At 35.7% G+C, this 21,027-nt stretch overlaps 2 protein-coding genes across 2 annotated transcripts; one reads left to right on the forward strand and one right to left on the reverse strand.

The window, feature by feature from the left end:
- Positions 1-12,225: 12,225 nt before the first annotated feature.
- Positions 12,226-14,727, reverse strand: LOC126763483 (uncharacterized). Its single transcript, XM_050481021.1, has 2 exons — positions 14,635-14,727; positions 12,226-12,732 (listed from the first exon to the last, which is right to left on the reverse strand). The coding sequence occupies exons 1-2, from the start codon at positions 14,725-14,727 to the stop codon at positions 12,226-12,228; spliced, it is 600 nt and encodes a 199-aa protein (XP_050336978.1).
- Positions 14,728-15,479: 752 nt separating this feature from the next.
- Positions 15,480-18,168, forward strand: LOC126762730 (uncharacterized). The gene is made up of 4 exons (XM_050479697.1): positions 15,480-15,539; positions 15,593-15,712; positions 16,712-16,906; positions 17,953-18,168. The coding sequence occupies exons 1-4, from the start codon at positions 15,480-15,482 to the stop codon at positions 18,166-18,168; spliced, it is 591 nt and encodes a 196-aa protein (XP_050335654.1).
- Positions 18,169-21,027: the final 2,859 nt, after the last annotated feature.

Below are 21,027 nucleotides of genomic sequence, written 5' to 3' on the forward strand. Positions count from 1 at the left end.
AATATCGGTCTTACTATGAGACATATTGCTGAAATTCCGAAAAAAGTCTCTGATAATACAATGCTCGTATGTCAAATAAAGGTAGAACCGGATCATTACTTCCCTTATAGCATTGACAGACGGCAGCGTTAAACCAGATTAATTGCATTTTTCGGGATTAATTCAGGAGTTACCACAGCTAACTCCGTTGCTGAATCCAAAAATAACTCTCAAAATTTTAGGGAGTTTGTGAGATTTTCTTTGGCAACATTGTTAAAAATGGCCAAGTCATCTGTGTGAATGAGCAATGACAGCTTGAAATTCTCAATATAATATCAATGAACCTATGTTATGATGCAGTTTTAAAAATGATGTGTTGATATGTTTTTGTAATAAAAAATGGTTTGGTAAAAATTGGTCGGCTAACAACCGTAATGTTTATCTTCTATCCATTTTTATTGAAAATATTATAAAAAGGACAATGAGCTGTTTCTGAGAGTTTCAAACTCGCATAGCTGCCGTCTGTCACCTACAAATTTGGATCTGATTAAGATAAGCGTTAATCCGGATTAACGCTGCCGTCTGTCAAGGCTATTAGCCTCCTTACTTTCAGACTCACAAGTGGATATGACCTGCCTTAACCGATGGATTATCGTCTACCAACATTCCTTTCGATTTCCTACAGGCATGCTTTCCAGCTTGAGTGTACATCAATAGAAAGTAGCAAAAAATTCCAATTGTATGTAAATATGATTTTCCCATATATAGTACATAGATATCTCAGTTTCAGTTGTCAATCACCGCTGATCTGATGAGTTATTCGTATTAACAAGCTTTGCGCAAAGTACCCTTTCTGCAGTCTCGTTTTTATGTGAAAGCTGAATTAGCTCAAGAATTTATAACTGCTTTTTTATTTTTTTCCCTATTTTTCCAAAAACGCAGGTATTTTATTGTGCGGGAATTTCGATTATCATATTTCATACAATATTTACTTGGCTGAAGGGTAAAAGCTGTAAGAACGGTTCATAAATGCAAGGAAATTGAATAATATGAGAAATACGCTGCTTAGCTTAAAGCTACTGATTTTTAACGCTTGTTGCCAAATGGTGGAAGGTCTTAAAAACTTAAAGAGGACTAAGACACTATTATTAAGAAAGCATGAAAAGGGGTTAAGAAAGCGGGGCTCACAAGAAAAACATATTTTCAGAGATTGCCTATAAGCAGAGAGATCTTTATGTCTCTCCAAAAGCTGTTCTGAAGATGAATTGTTGATATGAGTGGGTACGAAAGAACGACTGCAGCGCTTTGTAAAGTCGGCTATAACCGCGTAAGCGGTGGATACGCCAATAAAGAAGAAGAAGAAGGGTACGAAAATTGGTGAAATTACCTTAAACTTGAGTTAGAAGTAGAGCTTTGAAACAAAAATTGTTGATCTCATCACTCTTATTATGAGGGAACTCAAAGTTGCCATCTACAATCTGTTTTGAATCATTATTGCATTCTTCTGTAACTCAGTTCACTGCCCATCGCTAAGATCAATCCCCGTCGCAGCTGAATGGAATATTTTCTGTATATTATAATAGCCTTTAATAGCTCCAAAAGCAAGCGAATAACAATAACACACTTTCGAATTGCATTAAAGTGACTTTCTCATAGCGGCAACAACACAATTACCGTAATTAGAGATGCACATCACATCATGTGGGCTTCTTTTGAATTACGATCGGCAGACTGACATAGTGACAATGAGCGAAAAGTTGCAGTAAAATGAGTCAGTAACAAAAAGAAAAGATAATAATAAAATTTAAAAAAATAAAACTTGAGTTAAATTAGCATAATGAGTTCAATTGCAAAATATCGGTTACATTACCAGTTAATATATCGGTTAACGGTTCTACCTACTATTTTGTTTTACTTTAAGAAATTATTTACACTGGTCTAAGTTCCAGTTTTCTTCAAAGCCTGTTTTGATGGCGAAAAAAAAATTATAACAATACGTGAAACCTGTTTTTTGCCAGTCCGGTTCAATTGTGATCACATAGTATATATATGTTTGAAGTTAAAGTATACAACATAAATTAACTTTATTCGCATTCCATCGGCTTTATTGAATTTGCGCCAATGCAACGCTTCAATTTCGAGTCAAAAGCCATTTCGACTTCTTCATTTTGGCAGCAAGCAAACATAAATACATATTTACACAGTTAAACTTTTGCCATAATTGAATGAGTGTTAAAAAAAATTAAATTATAGCAAAAAATGCATGCCGATTGAATTCAATTATTGTGCAAAGACCGCCACAGCTGCGCAGTCAGCAGTGAAATGGCAATGGTGCGAATTCAATAATTGATGTCACACTTCGGGAACCATAAAATCGTCAGCGTAAAATAGGTGGCAAAACCAATGCCGACATGTAAGTCGATTGCGCGTCGTTTATGCTTTCTTTTTTCGAATTAAAAAAATATATATTTGAATTCAAAAAATATATATTTGATGCGCAAACAATTATTGGCAGTTGTCAGGTGTGAATTGGGCAAATAAATGCAAATGATGGGAGAAAAAACGCTTTTGTACTCCCTTTCGTTACAATAAATTTCAATTTTTTGCGGTTAAGTCTCGGTGCAGTCTGGCATACGAAATTTTGTGGAACTTTTCTTGTGTGAATTTGGGGATTTCAACGGTTTTGATTATGAATTCTAAGCAACACGTGGTCTGTGATGTTATATGAAAGCTCACTTGACCCTGTCAGACTGATTGTAAATATTATTGTTGTACTGGTTTTCTGTATTTGAGTGCGTGTGACTTTTATGTGAGCTGCAGTCTAGACTTAATATATTTTTTAATATAAATAAAACTTGAACTAAAATTATATGAATATATATTATTAATAATTATCCTCTAACATACTTCTAATACCATTTTTAGCCTTGCGTTAAATAAAAAAAAATTGTATAACCTTGACGAGAATTGCAGATGCGACCGAATGAAATAATCGCTCATCTTGTACTTTCATGGAATTTCCAATAAATTTTTTCAACATACCTTCTAGAAATCATGCTTAAGTCCAACGTACGTCTCAATAATTATGTATTTTCATTCACTTACCTGAAAGTAAAAAAGAAATATACAAATGTAATTTAGAATATAGAAACTAAGTACATTGCAAAGTTTAGTTTCGAGAAAGTAGCTTTAAAACTGAGAATACATCAGATATAGATTTTCTATTATTCTTCATATACATATATTCTCAAATCTACTTTAACCCATTTCGTGGCTTGTCTGAAGGGAGCCCTTATGCACGAAGAATTTGCTGTAGGCACTTTACTCGACATCGAGTGGGCCTTTAACAATGTGGGGTAGGAGGCAATGGCTAATGCGCTGGGAAAGTTTGTGATGGAATCGAAGCACAAGCACTTCATATAAAGTCTTCTTTGCTTCTCCCATAGATTAGAACATTGTTCTAGTGGTTAAATGAAAATTTCTAAATACTGTTTTTTCAACGTGAAGTTCAACTGGGTGCATAAAAGCGGTAGCAGGTAACCCAAGTAAAGCTGAAATAGTTTATTTACCAGGAGCTATAAGATCCTAGACGTGGCTCTCTCCTCATTCGTAGGCTCACGTCTTCAACCTGGTGATAGGGTAAAATACCTAGGGCTTATCCTTGATAGAAAGCTTTCATGGAGGCCAAATATTTAGGAGAGAGTAATGAAGTCATCGGTTGTTTATTACTGTAGAGAAGTTATGGGAAAAAGGCGGCGACTGTGAAGAATAGTGATACTTTTTAACCTAACCTAACCTATATATTGTTCAATTTAAATCCGGCTATATATCAACTATACAAGTATAGTATACGTATGTCTATGGTAGAAGTACGAAACTAACCAATTAGTATGCAAAGTAAATAAAGAAAATTGAACTACATATTTTATCGACAATTTATTACAAAATTTTACGACACTAGCTTCAGGCTCGTGCTTGATCTAATCATAGAAGTCAGAGTAAGCTGAATAAATCCTCGAGGAAAGAATAATGCCCAAATATTGGAACCGATATCCTCAGGAAAGATAGGTTGGTTATAATCTTCTCAAGATGAATTCATAACTAAAATTTCGTGAAGCTCACAGTTGTATCGACAGGTCAGAAAGTGGCTCAGTTAGCAAAACTGGGTTCCTCTAAGTCCTTCGCATCACTGAAGGATGTTTCCAAAATAAATAAGATAATCCAGTCTTTCAGACGGATATTTTGCTTTCACTTGTCTTTTGGTGACTTAAGATCACTCAAAACAGTTTGGGAACATATTAAATTGTCTTACAGTTTTTGAAAAATAAGAACTTCATTTTCAATGAACCGACTTTGTTTCAGGTTTCATTTTCTTGTTTCACAACATTTGAACTTTCCAGGTTTCATTTTCTTGGGTAAATGAGTCTTATACTAAACTATGATGAACCCAGATTTTGAAAAATTTTCTAAAATATACCTTATACTTTCCAGAATTTTTTTCTTGTAAAATGAGACATAGGTTGATCTACGTTGAACCAAATTTTTTTAAAATTTTGAAGAATATTTCTTAAATTCCAAATTTTGTGTTAATAAAATTTAAAGCGAAATTCTTTAGTTCTTGAAAAATAATTTATTTTTATCAGCAAAATTACAAAAAAAAATCAAATAACCGCTTTAAAAAAGTACACGACAGCAACCAGCCAACGAAACCACCAACGAGACAACCGAGCTGTTGGAAAAGTTCATGAACGTCCGAAAATTCAGTGAGGCATGACATAACAAAATATGCGCATATCAGCATTTAGTACAGCGGATAGCCGCTGCTATGTTGTCAGCGTGACATATACTGGCATTGTTGTTGTACATATTTTGTCATATCGCTGCTATAAAAATTGCAGCAAAATTGACTGGAGAAATAGCAGGCGACCAGAGCAAAAACAAAAAAAAAAAATACAAATAAAAAAATGTAAAAATTTCAAAAATAATCGTAACAGTAGTAAGAGGGGGCCACGGCCGGCTCGCTGAACGCCTAAGGTGGGTGAAGAGTGGACTCCACAGACGACAGTGAGTTATAACAATGCCACAAATGCTTGGCAGCAGCAGCAAGCAAGTGTCCAACATAAACGCCACAACAAAGTAACGTTAATTGACGCGCCACAAAACACACACGCACAACAACACACACAAACGCATACACAGACGAGGCAACAAATAGTATACTTTGCGGCTATGAATGCAAGCGCTGGAGCAAAAAACTTTTGACTTCGAAAAAATATATCGCCAATATGCATATGAATGCTTAGTATGTGTATATGTGCATGTGTGTGTAGGATATTTTGCACCACCAGCCAACGAGAGTGATAGCGTTCGAGTGCCGATCCGTTTGTTATCGCTGGCGCATTTCATTTTGGGGCAAAGGACCCCAGAGAGTGACATGAAGTGTCTGATAGAGGTTTGTAGCCGTACACCGAGTGTTTGATATGACGGGAAGCTGGCTGGTTAACTTTTTACAGTTAGCAGCAAATACCTGAAAAAAGATAGAAAAGGATGTTTGGAGAAAATTTTGTAAAGTCTGCACACTGTTTGACTTTAAAAAATTTAAATTTCAAGCTCTCTCTCTCTCAAACACACACACAGACACACACACACACATATATAAATACATACTCTCATATTTCTATTGAATGCGTTTTTACACCTTTATTATGTATTAACCGTATAAAGCTTTGCAAGCAACAAACCGCCTACAAATTATACGCTTGTGTTGCTGCTTGGTGGGTCGTCGTCCTGGCGGCATTTCGTTTGGACATTTGACGCACTGAATCAGGAGCGTGATTAATGGCCTTTAATTATGTCAAATGGGCGCACAAAAAACAGTCGACAATATGTGCAGCAACAACAACAATGCAAGAAAAACATCAAGCAGTGCAGTTTAGCGGAGAAATGAGTGTGTGCAAAGTGAACGGTTCGCTGTGAACGAGTGGAGAAAGAGAGTTCTGCAAACAAGAATTTTTAGGTTATGTTCCATAAGCCTAAGTACGTAGGAGATTTTCAAGAAAATTTAGTAAAAAGTTGTTAGAATTTTAAAAACCAAAAACATTGCAGAAAACATTTAAATCATTAATTTTGCTTAATTTTCTAACAGGGTTGCCACCTACGGATATAATTTTTTTAAAAAATTGTTAAAATTTCTTAAAGTAGTATTATTAGTGAAAACGCTTAAAAAATTAAAATTAAAAATTTTTCTGACAGGGTTGCCATATCGAATATTTTTATAAAAATTTGGAAGAGTTTTATAAATGAAAATTATTAGTAAAAGGATATATGTAAATATATAAAATTATTTATTTTTCTGACAGTGTTGCCACCTCGGCTACATTTATAAACTTAAAAAAAATTTAGTAGAACTTTATAAACCCAAATAATTGGCGAAAACGCTTCAATAGCTAAAATTACATATTTTTATGACAGTGTTGCCACTTCGAATATTTTTATAAAATTTATAAAGAAATTGAAGAAATTTTGAAGGAAATTTGTTAGTGAAAACGCTAAAATATGAAAAGGTTCATATTTACTGACGGAGTTGCCATCTAAAAATTCTTATAAGATTTATTAAAATTTGGTAGAATTTCAAACAGGAGAATTGTTGGTGATAAAAGAAAAGAATTTTATGAAGAAAAATTATGATTGAAAACGCTTAAATAGTTAAAATTTGTACATATTTTTCAAACAGTGTTGCCACCTAAATTATTTTTATAAAATTTGAAAAACTTGGTAGAAATTTATAGAGGAAAATTATTAGTGAAAGAAGATTTGTTTCAATTTTATAGAAATTTTAGAATTGTATGAATCAAAGCTATTGAAGCAAACGCTTAAATAATAAATATTTTCTGACAGGGTTGCCACCACACAATTTTTAAAATGCGGTACAATTTTACAAAATGCAATTGAAAACGCTTAAGTTATTAAAAACTTATACATTTTGTGATTGGGTTGCCACCTAAAAATTCTTATAAAGCTTTTAAAAATTTGATAGAATTTCACACCGAAGAATTATTAACGATTAACAAAAAATTTAAATTTAAAAATATTAAAAAAAAAATTGACATAGTTGCCACCTACACCTAAAATTATTTCTAATAAAGTTCTTATTAGTGAAAACGATTAAACAAATGAAATTAAAAAAAAAATTGTTGGAATGCCTACATATGTATGTATATGTATATATGTATAGTAATAAATATTTCATACAAAAGTTGTGTTATATTTTATTCGAGTTCAGACCTCAAATCATTTTATTTATTATAAAATATCTATTGTTTCAAAAATGCATATTCGTGTATAGGATTGCCAACTATGCAGTATATAAATATTAATATATTAATCAAATTAAATATTGGCATGCATACTTCATATTATTTATAAAAGTGGACCAGTTTTGTATTAAGGTTGCCAACTCCATATTAACAAATTTGAAATAAAAATCTTTTATGAATAAAACAATGTTTCTTCAAAATAAATATTTCTAGATTTATTAAAAAACTTTTTTTAAACGGTAAAAAAAAGAGTTTTATGAAATCAAAACTTTTGGAGCAAATTTACAAGTTTGAAATAAAATCTTTTAAATATTGATTTTTTTTTCAAACGATCGGCTTGCCACCTATTAAAATTAAAATATAAAATAATTGTTTTTCTAACATATTTAGGGTTGCCACCATGAACATGTTGACTATACATTTTTTATATTAAAATGCAAATAATGTTAAAAAATGCAATTGAAATGCAAATAATGTACTGAGATTAAAAGCACTTACATTTTGTGATTGGGTTGCTTGTGTTTACTATTCATAGCTAAAGCTATTTGCTTGCTTGGTGAAATTGGATATCATTTGCCTAGTAAGCACGCTTGCGCTCATACAGTTTTTACCCCTGTTCGCTAACCCTTCATTGGGGTGCAACGATTGGCATTAAAAAATTGACACCGTTAGGGTGAAAATGTCAACGTGACAGTTGGTCAAACGTAACAGCAGGTAGAAAAATGTAAATGTGCGAATATTTAGATACCCTGTAGGAAAAATTCAGCTTATAATGGAAAATTCAAAAGACATATTACAAAATACAGCAAATTATTTGTTGAAAAGAAGGAATAGCATAATATTTAAGCATATTTAAAAATCAAATTGACGCTAATACAGTTTTATCATTAGCTAAGTTCACTTCGACTTGAAAATTTCCCAGCAGCGACATCACTCAACTACTGCCACCAGAAAATGTGCGGAAATAAATTTCCAAAGCGCTCGACAACAACATTCGAAAAACGTTTTGTAACACGACACAGCGCAATTCAAATGAATGATCCTCACACTGCGCGGCAAATACCGTTACGCTTGTCGTGTCGTTTCGTGTACGCGATTTTTTCTGCATACGCCAGTGCGCGATGTGGTTGTGATTGAGTGGGCGGGTAAGCATTTTGTAGTAACACGTGTCAGCCAACACAGCACCCACTCACCCACTCGCTGATAAGGCCACTTGAACAATGAGCTGGGCGCTTACACATTTTTTTCGCTTTCGATTTTGCCCCTTTTCTGGTATTTGTCGCCAGCCGCCGCCGCCGCTTGTCGTCAACGTAATGAAAGTGTCATAAATTATGCCACATTTGACGAAAGCGACATGCAATGTCCAACCATACAAAGCACACGCATGTGTGGATATGTGTCGGAGGGGAGGTGGGCATGCCCGCGGCAAATATTCATGGTATTAAGTGACCAGTCCAGTTTTTGCGAATGCCTACAGCGGTTAAATATGTGGGTGCAAAGGTTGCGACCACGCTTTGTTGCTGCACTAACGGCGGATTTTTTCCCTTTTTATTTTGTTCAAACAAATTACCGTTGATTGTGTCGATTTGGCACATAAACGAGATCACTTTAGGCGTTGATATGTTTGCATGCAGATATTTGCCAATTTACTTTTAAATTATGTCATTAATTGAAATTGTGCATAAATTACATGCCGTTATGATAATTGCTTTTGCCAACAACCGTAATTAAGAAACGGTAAATATGGAAACAAGAAATTGTTACTTTAAAGCGAGGAAATTGTGGGAACAAATAAGTTTGACGGCTAAGTTAGATAGCACTTGAAAATATATATGTACATATGTTAGGGTCTTCCAGAGTGGTTGAAAAAATATTTCGAATAGAGATAGGAAAAGGAGGTTTATTTCAGATCACGCTGTTTGGTGTTGATTTCAGGGAGCCCCAAGATTTTTTTCTAAACAGACTGCTCGAAAAACTCCATATCGAGTTGTTGTAGTAGCGGTTGAAAACATTACGGAAGTAATTTGGAGTAATTTTCTACTAGGTTGATAGTCCTTGGGCGGCGAAAAGTCCGGATATGTTCCGTTTACGTAGCCCTGATTGACGTGGGATCGTTTCAGGTTAGAGTTTTTAGGTATGATGGTCGAGATCTTAAATTGAAAATTACAAAATACAGCTTGTGCAAGAACTGAAGCAGCTCGACCTTCCTAAGCGACATCGCTTCGCTGTTTAGGATCTTGTAAAGTAGTTGTAGTAGCGGCTGAAAACACTACGGTAGTAATTTGGAGTAATTTTCTACAAGGTTGATAGTCCTTGGGCGGTTAAAAATCCGGATATGTTCCGTTTACGTAGCCCTGATTGACGTGGGATCGTTTCAGGTTAGAGTTTTCAGGTATGATGGTCGAGATCTTAAATTGAAAATGCACAAAATACAGCTTGTGCAAGAACTGAAGCAGCTCGACCTTCCTAAGCGACATCGCTTCACTCTTTGGGATCTTGTAAAGTTTCAAGAAGATTCGACATTTTGTTCAGCGTTGAGATCGCTTCTAGCTCAATGGGTATGTAAAAAAGAAAAATTGCCGCATTTGGGACGAATTTTTGGCCCGTGGAATCATTGGTCCATATTTTCATAAATGATGCCTGTGAAAACGTAACCGTCAATAGTGACCGATATAGCGCCATGATAACCGACTAATTGATGTCTGATTTGAAGCCCGGAATCTCGGTTTCAACAAGACGGCGCCACTTCCCTTACACCACACCAATCAATGGATTTATTGAGAGATTAGAGCAAACTTTGGTGAACAGATAATTACACATTTTGGGGCAGTGGATTGGCCACCAAGATCGCATGATATTACATCGCTAAACTTTTCCCTGTGGGGATATGTAAAGTCTAGGCAGACAATCCCGCTTTGATTCAGGCCTTGGAGCCGTGTTACGAGTGCCATTCGTCAGTTACTACTCGAAATGCTCGAACGAGTCATCGAAAATTGCATTCAACGGATGGACCATCTGAGGTGTAGCCGCGGACAACATTTGAAAGAGATAATCTTCAAAAAATAAATGCCAAAGAATGTTTTTTCGAATGATAATAAACATTCCCCACTAAATCTGAAATTTCTGTGTTTTTACTTTAAAAAAGTAGGGAAGCTCGAAATAGATCCTACTTTATTGATTTCGTTTAGACGTGTTGCTGAGGACCGCAATTTGTCGATTCCCAGACGTTCTCAAGAATAGTGACTATCTCAAATCACAACCTGGTGGATTTTGAGAAAGGATTTAAGGTCGCATCCGTATAAAACTGTTATCACTCAAAAACAGAAACCACTGGACTACCGTACCCGTTGTGAATTTGCTGATTTTGCCCTGGTTTTCAAAAAAATCATCTGCTCCGACAAGGCTCATTCCCATCTGAGTGGTGCGATAATAAACAAAACTGTCGATTCTGGTGCGAAGCGAATCCAAAAATTATTCATGAACAACCATAACATTCAACTAAATCGAAAGTTTGGTGTGGTTTTTGGTTTGGTGGAATCAACGGTCCATACTTCTTTCGAAATGAAGCTGCTACTGCTACACCGTTACTGTCAATTGAGAGCGGTTTAGATTGATCATAAACAACTTTTTAAGGCCGCAATCGGAAGAAGTTGATCTTGACAATATCTGTTTCCAACAGGATTCCGTGCTCCGGGGCTCCGTGACACACAATTTGAAGAACCGATTATTTCAAGAAATTGTGACATTGAATGGCCTCCAAGCAGTTATGATTTAACACCATTAGACTACTTATTGTGGGGTTAATTGAAGTCAGTGGTCTTTAGCAATACACCAGACTCTCTTTAAGGTTTTTTTAGATTATTCTAGTACAAACTGAAAAATGAAAATAAAGACAAGGATCTTTTTATGTCCTTTATGTTACAAGAAATGTACTTTTCAAGGGTATTATAGCTTCGGTACAATGGATGAATGAATGAAGCTTCTTCTTGTTTTCTATCAGTTACGTTCTTCAGAGTTTCGAAAATGATATCCAGTGGGATCTCGTACCTTCGAACTCCTACTAACTTCTAATAATAAAAATCATCAAAACACTTATTATTATACCCGCATCCACATGCATTTTTTCAAACACACACCCACTTCTTTAAGGATTCCAACACGTCCGCTGAAGAACTCTCAACAAATGTGAAAACTTACATTCCAGTCATATAGAACATTACTAGAGTTGAATCACTTTAGAATGCAGTGAGTTCCTTATGCCTATCGTCATTATCAGCTTTGCACAATTGTCATAATTAATCGCGAATGGCAGACAGCGTGACACCACATACCAGAAAAAAAGCGAACAAAAACTATTTTTTATAAAGTTGTAAGAAAAGCAAATAGCGAAATGAATGCGGAACGCGGAAAGCCGCATCAAGCCGCCATCGCACGCACTGCACACAATTTCACAGATGATGAACAATGTCGTCACGTGACAAGCGCACTACGTTGCATGCGACGTGGCGCGGGTTCGACGGGGACGCGCAACAAAACACGATGACAGCTGCTTTGCATATTAAAGCGCGGCAATGACGTTGACAAGCGAGCGCAAAGGCGGCGTTGCGGTTGACGCGCGGCCCAACAAATCCCCAAAACTGCCAGCGCCCGAGGACCGTCGACAGGCAGGCGTGCAACCAGCCAGCCCACTTGGATGAGCCTACTTATGCACATCGCGGTGGATTTGCAAATAAATGACATTGTGCTGAGATCCGTCAACTATTTAATGACTACACAAGCGAATGTGACCAAGATTATCTGATGAAGATGAGCTGCAAGTGCTACTGACTTCTTGGGAAAACAATTTAAAATGTTTGTAACTTTTTGGAAAATATATTTATTGTCTTTTATTACATAAAATGTGCGTTTGCTAATTCATAACGTCCTTGCATTATCCCAAACTGAACATTTTCAAATTGTTGAAACCCTTCGATTTGTCGATCTTCCCATACAGCTTACCATCGAAGACCGATTGCCCATTGGCCTTAGATATCTTCATCGCTGCAAAGAAGCTCGCTTCGGGCACATAACTGGGCAGCATCTCCTCATCGATGCGGTATTCACGTAGCGTGTACAGACCCTTCGTGATCGGACATTTCTTGATAAAGTTACCCTCTTTCAGTATGTCTTCGTATATGATACGCAGCACGGAATCCATTGAATGTTGTTTAAGGAATTTACAAAAATTTACTGTACGATTGGCTAGTACTGTGTAGTTGCCCTCATCCAAATCCAAAGCAATGGCGTATTTAAGATACACATCGTCGAGTTCTTCATTGACTTGTAAGACAACTGAGAGGTATGTTTCGCTGCTGCTGTTATGGATCTGCAATTTGGCGTCTATCACATTGGAGTTGTATGTGTAAGGGAATGAGGTGAAGATGACATTAAAAGAGCGCTGTAAGGAAAGGGTGATTATTGTGTATAAAAAGAGCACACTTAATTCAATTTAGATTAGGTTAAATGGCCGATCCGAACAGGTATCCCTGCACAGTTTATAACAACGTTCCGTTGTGATACCTAGAACTCCTATAAATTTCATCAGAGAGACTTTCATAAATCGACGAAGCGCTTTGAGCCGTTCAAAAATTTGTTGAGACGGCCAATGCAAGTTTCGGGTGTGTTTCCTGGTTCGTCGAAGGTATGACTGCCGAGAGACTTCAATCTCAGTCTTGCAAAAGCTGTAAAATGCAGAAGACGTGCTTAATTGTTTCCACCTCACCTTCTTCCATTGAAAAAATGGCATTCGACTAAATTTTTAGCCTTAAAGCATGAATGCCTACTTGACAATGTCAGGTAAGAACTCCTACGATTTCGGCGCATGATAGGTTCATTGGTTCAGTGCTAGAACGAAAGATGACAACGGATATCCGGAGAGCAGGGTAAGGATTCCACTTCTTACTAGCTCATCGGCTCTGCAGTTCCTAGCGTTCCCGATGCTTGATGCCATATCTAGAAGGGTTATTCACTACTTGAGTATTTTTAAACACCCAGTTTGAAAGCTCAACGTTACTATTAGAGTTCAGTAAGTCCAGTGGATGGAATCATGTATAGAGGTGCACGCAAGTGAGAACAGTTTTCTAAGCTCTATTCACTTGGGAATGGCCAGACGTGATTCTTTAACATATGGCTTAAGCAGCTCACGACTTCCGGACTTAGTTCAAATATCCTCTGGGTAGCCAAAAAACATCCGTTCGAAGGCAAGCTTAAGTGAGAAGACGAAACATCCCTCCCCAGGGTTGCGCGCTGGGTTTGGAACCTGCCACGTCAAAGCACCCCCAATGAAAGAAAGGAAATAGCCTTTGCTGCTGATGAAAAACTTCCTGACACGTTTCGAGAAAAGATCTTGTGTGTAATTCTTTTCTGATCTTTCGGAAACTTGGTAAACTGCAACAGTCCACCAGTGCTGCTTTAAATGAGTAGGTTCCTATCTGTTTTCACTGTCAAAACTATTCATTCTATGAAATTATTGCGTTCTTCACTTCGTTATTATAGCTTAACAGGGTATATTAAATGAAGTGTGGTAAACCCAGAAGGAACGTCGGAGACCTTGTCAATCTGTATATACGCGAACCAGTCCCTCAGTTTTAGAGATATTTCTCTGAAATTTTGCACACGTCCGTTTCTCTCCAAGAAGCTGCTAATTTGTTGGAATCGTCGTTATCGAGCCACTATATCACATAGCTGTCATACAAACTGACCGATCGGAATCAAGTGCTTGTTTGGAAAACTTTTTGATTTGATGAGATATCTTAATGAAATTTGACATGGACGCTTTTCCAAGACAACGCTATAATAAATGAAGAAAGTTTGCAAATCGGAGGACTATATCATATAGCTGTCACACAAACTGACCGATCAGAATTAGGTGCTTGTAAGGAAAACTTTTATATTTGAGAAGTTATCTTCACGAAATTTGGCAGGAATTATTGACTAAGAAAATGATATAACACCTTAAGATATGGTTTAGATCGGACCACTATAGCATAGAGTTGCCATACAAGCTGATCGATCAAAATAGCCTTCGTGTATAAAAACTTGTTTGTTTGTGAAGAGAACCGAATAAACATTTTTTCTTGTTTTGTCATTTATGTCGCCTCATTAAATCAGTCAAACTGTGTAGATTAACTTAAATCGAATTTTACTATTTTTTAGTTTTCACAAAACCATTTTAATTAGAAACTTTCCGACCATTAAAATGTTTCATCATAATTAAATTGAGACGGCGAGTAAATTAATAAATGAATCCGAAAAAATAACAGTAATGATGGCACAAAACTAACAACCAAACCCAACTTACCCATCCCCAGGCGATTGGTGCGCACACAACTACAACAATAGCAACAATTTGTAAAAAGTTGAGTGGAAAAGGCGCGTTCGCTGGCAGCTTCATAGCTCTGCAAAAGTTAACTGATGCAAATTTGGCGAAAAACTGTAATTTTCTAGTGGCCACAAGGCAAACAAGAACACAGAAGTACAAATAAACGTAAAAATATTAGCAACAAAAGCAAAGTAGAAAAAATAGTAATAAGAATATAAAAATAATGGTGCAGAAAATGCCGGAAACGGCAGATTTTCTAAAATAAAAAAATTAAAAATGCATAAAATTTGTTTATAATTGGTTTTAAATTATTATTTGTTTGACAATTTTAATTGTTATGTAGAATAAAACCATTTATGTACACATGTTCTTTATTATCCCATTTCAAATAAACATGATGCATGCCACGCGGCTCTCGAAAAATATCGAAAAAACACCGCATCATTGCAATTTTCAAGCTTCATTGGAGCAGCAAATCTAAAAAACAATCAAAAATCATTCAAAACGGCATTTGATTGGAAAATAAGCGCGACGGCGCGGCATCTGTGTGAGTGTGTGTGTACTAAAACAAAAGTTGAAAAATTGCTTTGATTTGGGCGTTACGCGTCAATGCTGGTGATGGCAGCCCAGTGATAATGTTCGATTTTCGCAATTTAAAATTATTAAATTTTCCAACGATATTAAATGACATTTTAATTTGGGGCATTTCGATAAACGCGCCCATAGACCTAGCTATAAAATGTGGGCGTTATGGCTTTTTGGTGTCAAACGTGTTGAGCAAGTTTAAATCATAGCTCTTAGAGTTTACAAAAATGACGCTTACAATGAAAATATTTTGGTTGAATTTCGTCTTTCTGCTGTACTGTGGTTGGGCGGCAGCAGAGGTAAGTGCTTTAAAAAAAAAAATTTAACATATTTTTGTAATTTTTTTTCACAGAAAGTTATGCGCCCCAGTTTTAAGGACGTTAAAGTTTGGAGTGATGAGAAGTATGTGACGCATAAACTTGCCTTCGACCCAAAGGATCCACATCTTAACTTTACGCTGAATGTTTTGAAGGTATTTTAGTCATAATTTTGAAAAAATTTCGGAACCTGTGCGTTTATATGCGCTTTACAATCAAATCTCTGTCCTAAATTTCGAACTTTAACAGTCTCTATCAATGATTTTTTAACTGTATTTATTTCTGTGCTATATTCTGCCTTCTTACTCCAACACTAACACTAACTCTAACTCTAGCTCCAACTCTAATTCTAACTCTTATACTAACTCTAATTCTTACTCCAACACTAACACTAACTCTAACTCTATCTCTAACTTTATCTCTAACTCTTATACTAACTCTAATTCTTACTCCAACACTAACACTAACTCTAACTCTAGCTCTAACTTTATCTCTAACTCTTATACTACCTCTAACTCTAATTTTAACTCTAACTTCAACTTCAACTCTAACTCTAATTCCCACTCCAGGTCTAACTCTAAGTCTAACCTTAACTCCAACTCTAAATCTAACTCCAACCCTAATTCTAACTTTAACTCTAACTCTAACCCTATCTTTAACTCCAATTCTAACTCTAACTCTAATTCCAACTTCTAACTTCAACTCTAACTCTATCCCTAACTCCAACTCTAACTCTAACTCTATCTCCAACTCTAACTCCAACTCCAACTCTAATTCTAACTATAACTTTAACTCTAACTCTACTCTACTTCTAATTAACTCTAACTCTAGCTCTAGATCTAACTCTAACTTTAACTCTAACTCTAACTCCAACTCTAACTCTAACTCTAACTCCAACTCTAAATCTAATTCTAACTCCAACTTTACCTCTAACTTTAACTCTAACTCTAACACTAACTCTAACTTTAATCTAAATCTAACTTTAAATCCACCTCTAGCTTTAACTTTCCCTCTAACTCGACCTCTATTTCTAACATAACTCTAACTTTATCTTTATTATAATCCCTATATTTGGCTGTAATTCTACATATATCTATTTCCAAATTTCCATCTCTATCATAATGTTATTTTCGCTTTAATTTTTCTATCCTTAGGATCTCCACGATGTTGACCTTCACACCCAGATTCGCATTGTTCAGAAAAAGGATCCCACATATTTCTTCGCCACAAATTCTACAATGAATTTCTGTCGCATAATTAGTTGGCGTAATGCCTCTCCGATCGGTGCACTTATACATACATATATGAAAGAATATGGAAATTTGATTGAAAAGTGTCCAATAGTGAAGGTAAGAATAAAAGTTTTAATTCTTTAGTATGTCTTTTTGAGTAGGTTAGTCGAAAGAAAATCCATATAAGGGGTTTAAAGTGCTGTCCAATAAAAGTTAGCGCTGATTTGGTTTTCAGTCTGCTGGACTTAATACTCGTTTTACAATCTCGGAGCTCATGAAAATCTGGTATATGTACATTTAACCTTAGGATCAAATCAAGAGAACGACATGGCTCTGGATGAGGGTATAATGTTTTTCGGATATAGATATATAAATATAATAAGTTTAAGGGGATGGTACGACGCTCCTAGATCAATAATCGAGATATTCGATCTTTTAACTAAAATCTGCGATCACTTAAATCCAGTTCTTCAACATTTCCACGCTTCAAAAATAAGAAAGACTTCTATATCGTGCAAAATTTAAGATATTTCTTGATTGCTGGTTAAATTTTTTGAACATATGCAAGTTCTTCATGGAAATTTTCCGGAGCCGGTTTGCATCTCCATTGGCGTCTTGCTTCATGCAGTAAGGCTTAAAATCTTGTAGGACGCTGGTTGTCAAAATTGAATGAAAGAGGGTGAGGTGGAAATAGCTAGGCACTTTCTTTTTCCTTGTGGAGGCATAAGGCTGACACATCTCGGCAATCTTACCTTTGGCGAACCAAAACACATACCCGAAACTGATATTAACCGTCGCAAACAAATTTGTGACAAGCTCAAAGCTCTTTGTCGCTTCGTAAGGGTCCTCAGATGTAGTTTTTAACAGTTTATAGGTACCACAACGAATCGGTGTTCTAAGTGATTGACTTTTTAATCTAATCTAACCTAACGTAACCAAATCTATCTTAAGTCGCTTTGTTCGTATTTTTCCAAGCAAAAATATTCAAAATCCAAATTTTAAAATATATTTTCTGTATTAAGCATTCTTTCAGATAAAAAATTGTTAACTGGGAGAGCGGTAGTTGACTTGCGCTTTTGCTTTCTCTCTTTTTCTTCGCCAAATATATTTTTCAGGCTCACTATTCACTACATACACCCACTAAACGTTCACGTAAATTTCAGGGTGAATATTTCATACATAGATTCTGGTATCCCGAGGATGTGACCTTCGCCACCTTACCCGAAGTCGATTTTGAAATAAATTTCTCCGCTTATCACGTGGACGCCAGCATGAATCGTGAAATGATCATCAACGATCACATCACCGGCGAAGGCACCGTGCACGATGTGAACAATGTGAAGCCGGGTCTCTTGGCGCTGTTGCCGAAAGTGGGTTAAAAGCGAAGTTGGATAAATGAAAAAAGCAAAAATTTTGGGCAATATACATATGTACATATAAGTACTTGGGTGTAGGCTAGGCTATAAAGTAGAAGCAGTATTTTTATGACTGCCAGTGGCAGATCATAAAGTTGGAAGTGCTTGTATAATTGCTGTGGTAATTTGGTCTTTAGCATTAAATCGTTAAAAAAAAAAAAAAATAATAAAAATAATAATAATAAAACAAGTATGTGGCAACACCATAAAAATGCACATAAAAGTTAAAGAATAAAAATATTTCAATGGAATTTTGAGTTTTTCATAAATAAATTAAATTTGCGATTACTATGCAAGGGAAAGGCCGGTTTGTATAGCTACATTTGTATATGTAAGTATCTAATATATAAGTTTAAGTGTTTGTATATATGTACATACATACATATATCTACAGCCAATAATATTTATATTTTGCGCTCAAATGTCGATTGAATTTTAACGCGCCGCGTGTGGATTATGAGGTGTTTGCAAAGAAGCAAGAAATCGTAAAAAAATCAAAAAAAAAAATTTAAAAAAATTAAAAAATAAAAAAGTTATGAGCTGCATAAATTGGGCAAACAACCCGGATCACCCTTTGCGCACGTCTAATTGCGAGCAAAAAGTATTCATCAATTCTGTTGGCAGTTCATATTGACAGTAGCGCGACAAATCCTTCAACGGCGCGTTACCATAAATCACGAATGCTATAAGAATTCGTAGAAAACAACAACAAGATGAGCAAAATACTTGCTCATTGACATTTAAGGCATGAAGAAAGGCAACAACAGCACTTAAGAGGGGTTGCGCATATTAGAAATTCGCAAGCTGTCGATATTGAGCTAAAGAAGCGCATATTAATGTCAGCAGCTGGCAGAGTTTGCAAAAAGAAAAAAAGGTAGATATACTAAATATATGTACCTATAAAGCAAAAAAAAAAAAAAATCGAGAGAAATCACGGGTCTTTCTAATAGTGTTAAGACCCAACTAAGTTGGGGAAAACACTCTTAAGCTACTTTTTTTTTTTTTGCTAAACTAAAAAGTGAGCGCAAATAAAATTGCAAATTTGTTGCCAAATGACTTTGATTGATTCAATTATCGTAAGCTGACAGTTCCGTATAGCCAGCCGTTTGGCTATAGACACTGACAGCGCGTCAATGACAGCAGTCGCACTTCAAATGACAAGTGACAACGCATTTTATGAGTGGTATATGATAGATATTAATAAATTTTGAGCTTAGAAAAAAAAAAAAATATTAACTTCGGTTACAACGTAGCTCGATTTTTCTTGTTCTTCTTCATGGGTAGTGACACCGCTACCGAAGCTAGAATACTCTTTATAAGTAGAAGAGTTTCTATATAAGAAATATATTTTGTTCGATCTGTATGGCAGCTATATGCTATATTCGTTCAATCTTAACAATTATTTCAGAAGTGGTACTGTTGTTTTCGACAGTAAGCCACATCAAATTTTGAGAAGATATCTCCTCAAATAAACAAGTTTTCTATACAGGGATTTAAATCCGCATGTTCAGTTTCTATGGTAACTATAAGCAATAGTGATCCGACCTGAACGGTTTCTTCAGAGATTGTAGCGATGCTTCGAAAAGTAAGCTATACCAACTTTCGGGAATATATCTAGACAAATAAAGAAGTTTCCCATACAGGAACTAGAATTCGAACGTTCAATTTCTATGGCAACAATAGTATATGTTATAGTGATCCGATCTGAACAGTTTCTTTGGAGATTATAGGGATGTTTTGGAAAATTGCTCATGCCAAATTTTAAGGAGCTATCTCTATCCTATACGGGGACTTGATTCCGAATGTTCAGTTTCTATGGCAACTATACGCTATAGTGATGTAATCTGAATGATTCCTTCAGAGATTGTAGCGTTGCTTTGAAAAATCGGTCGTGCCAAATTGAGAGAAGATATCTCGTCAAATAAAGAATTTTCCCATACAGGCAGTTGAATCCGATCGTTCAGCTTGTATGGCAACTAAACGCTATAGTGATCCGATATAAATGGTTTCTTCTGAGATTATAGCGATGCTATAGATAATTACCCATGCCAAATTTAAAGAAGATACCTTGTTAAATAAGAACGTTTCCCATACAAGGACTTGAATCCGAACGTTCAGTTTGTATGAGAGCTATATGCTATATTTGTTCGATCTAAGTAATTTTCCTCCGACATTTCCTGCTGGGTGTTACAAGCTTCTTGCCAAACTTAAAATACCCTGTTCACGGTAAATTTACTAATCTACAATTTTGCTTGTTATGAAGTAATCAAATGTCGACATTCAGTTGAAAAAAATCGCTGAGTGCCTTGAGTATTTCTGCGAAGTCATGCAAGACCCCCTGCGCCGTCACAAACTGAGCTATAAAATCAAAAATAACTCTTTAGCACCATTCTCACACACCTATTTTGCATGCCACACTTGTTAGCCACACATAAGTTTCCTATTTTTATGACACACTGTGTTGCTAAATATTTTTATGAACTGCTTATGCGCTTCGCATGTGCATAATGACATAAAAGATTTCAAGTTTAATACAAAAAATGTTTATTCTATAAAAAAATAGTAAATTAATGTTGAATTTATAATTTTTGACAAACTAATTTCGCATGCGAAACAAAATAGTGCCTCCTTTTGGTTAATATACCATAGATATAACCGAATATGCGAAGTCATGTATATCGAGTAAATTTTACCACGAAATTTTAACTATTTTGTGCTCGTGTGGGATAAATGACAGACTTTGCAAGACGGCACCGAGTAGTCTGGAAGTCGTGGAAGCACCTTGTACATTTTGAAAATCACAAAGCGTAACTTGGAAATCAT

Source organism: Bactrocera neohumeralis, chromosome 6, assembly GCF_024586455.1.
Source record: "Bactrocera neohumeralis isolate Rockhampton chromosome 6, APGP_CSIRO_Bneo_wtdbg2-racon-allhic-juicebox.fasta_v2, whole genome shotgun sequence".
Classification (NCBI taxonomy): Eukaryota; Metazoa; Arthropoda; class Insecta; order Diptera; family Tephritidae; genus Bactrocera; species Bactrocera neohumeralis.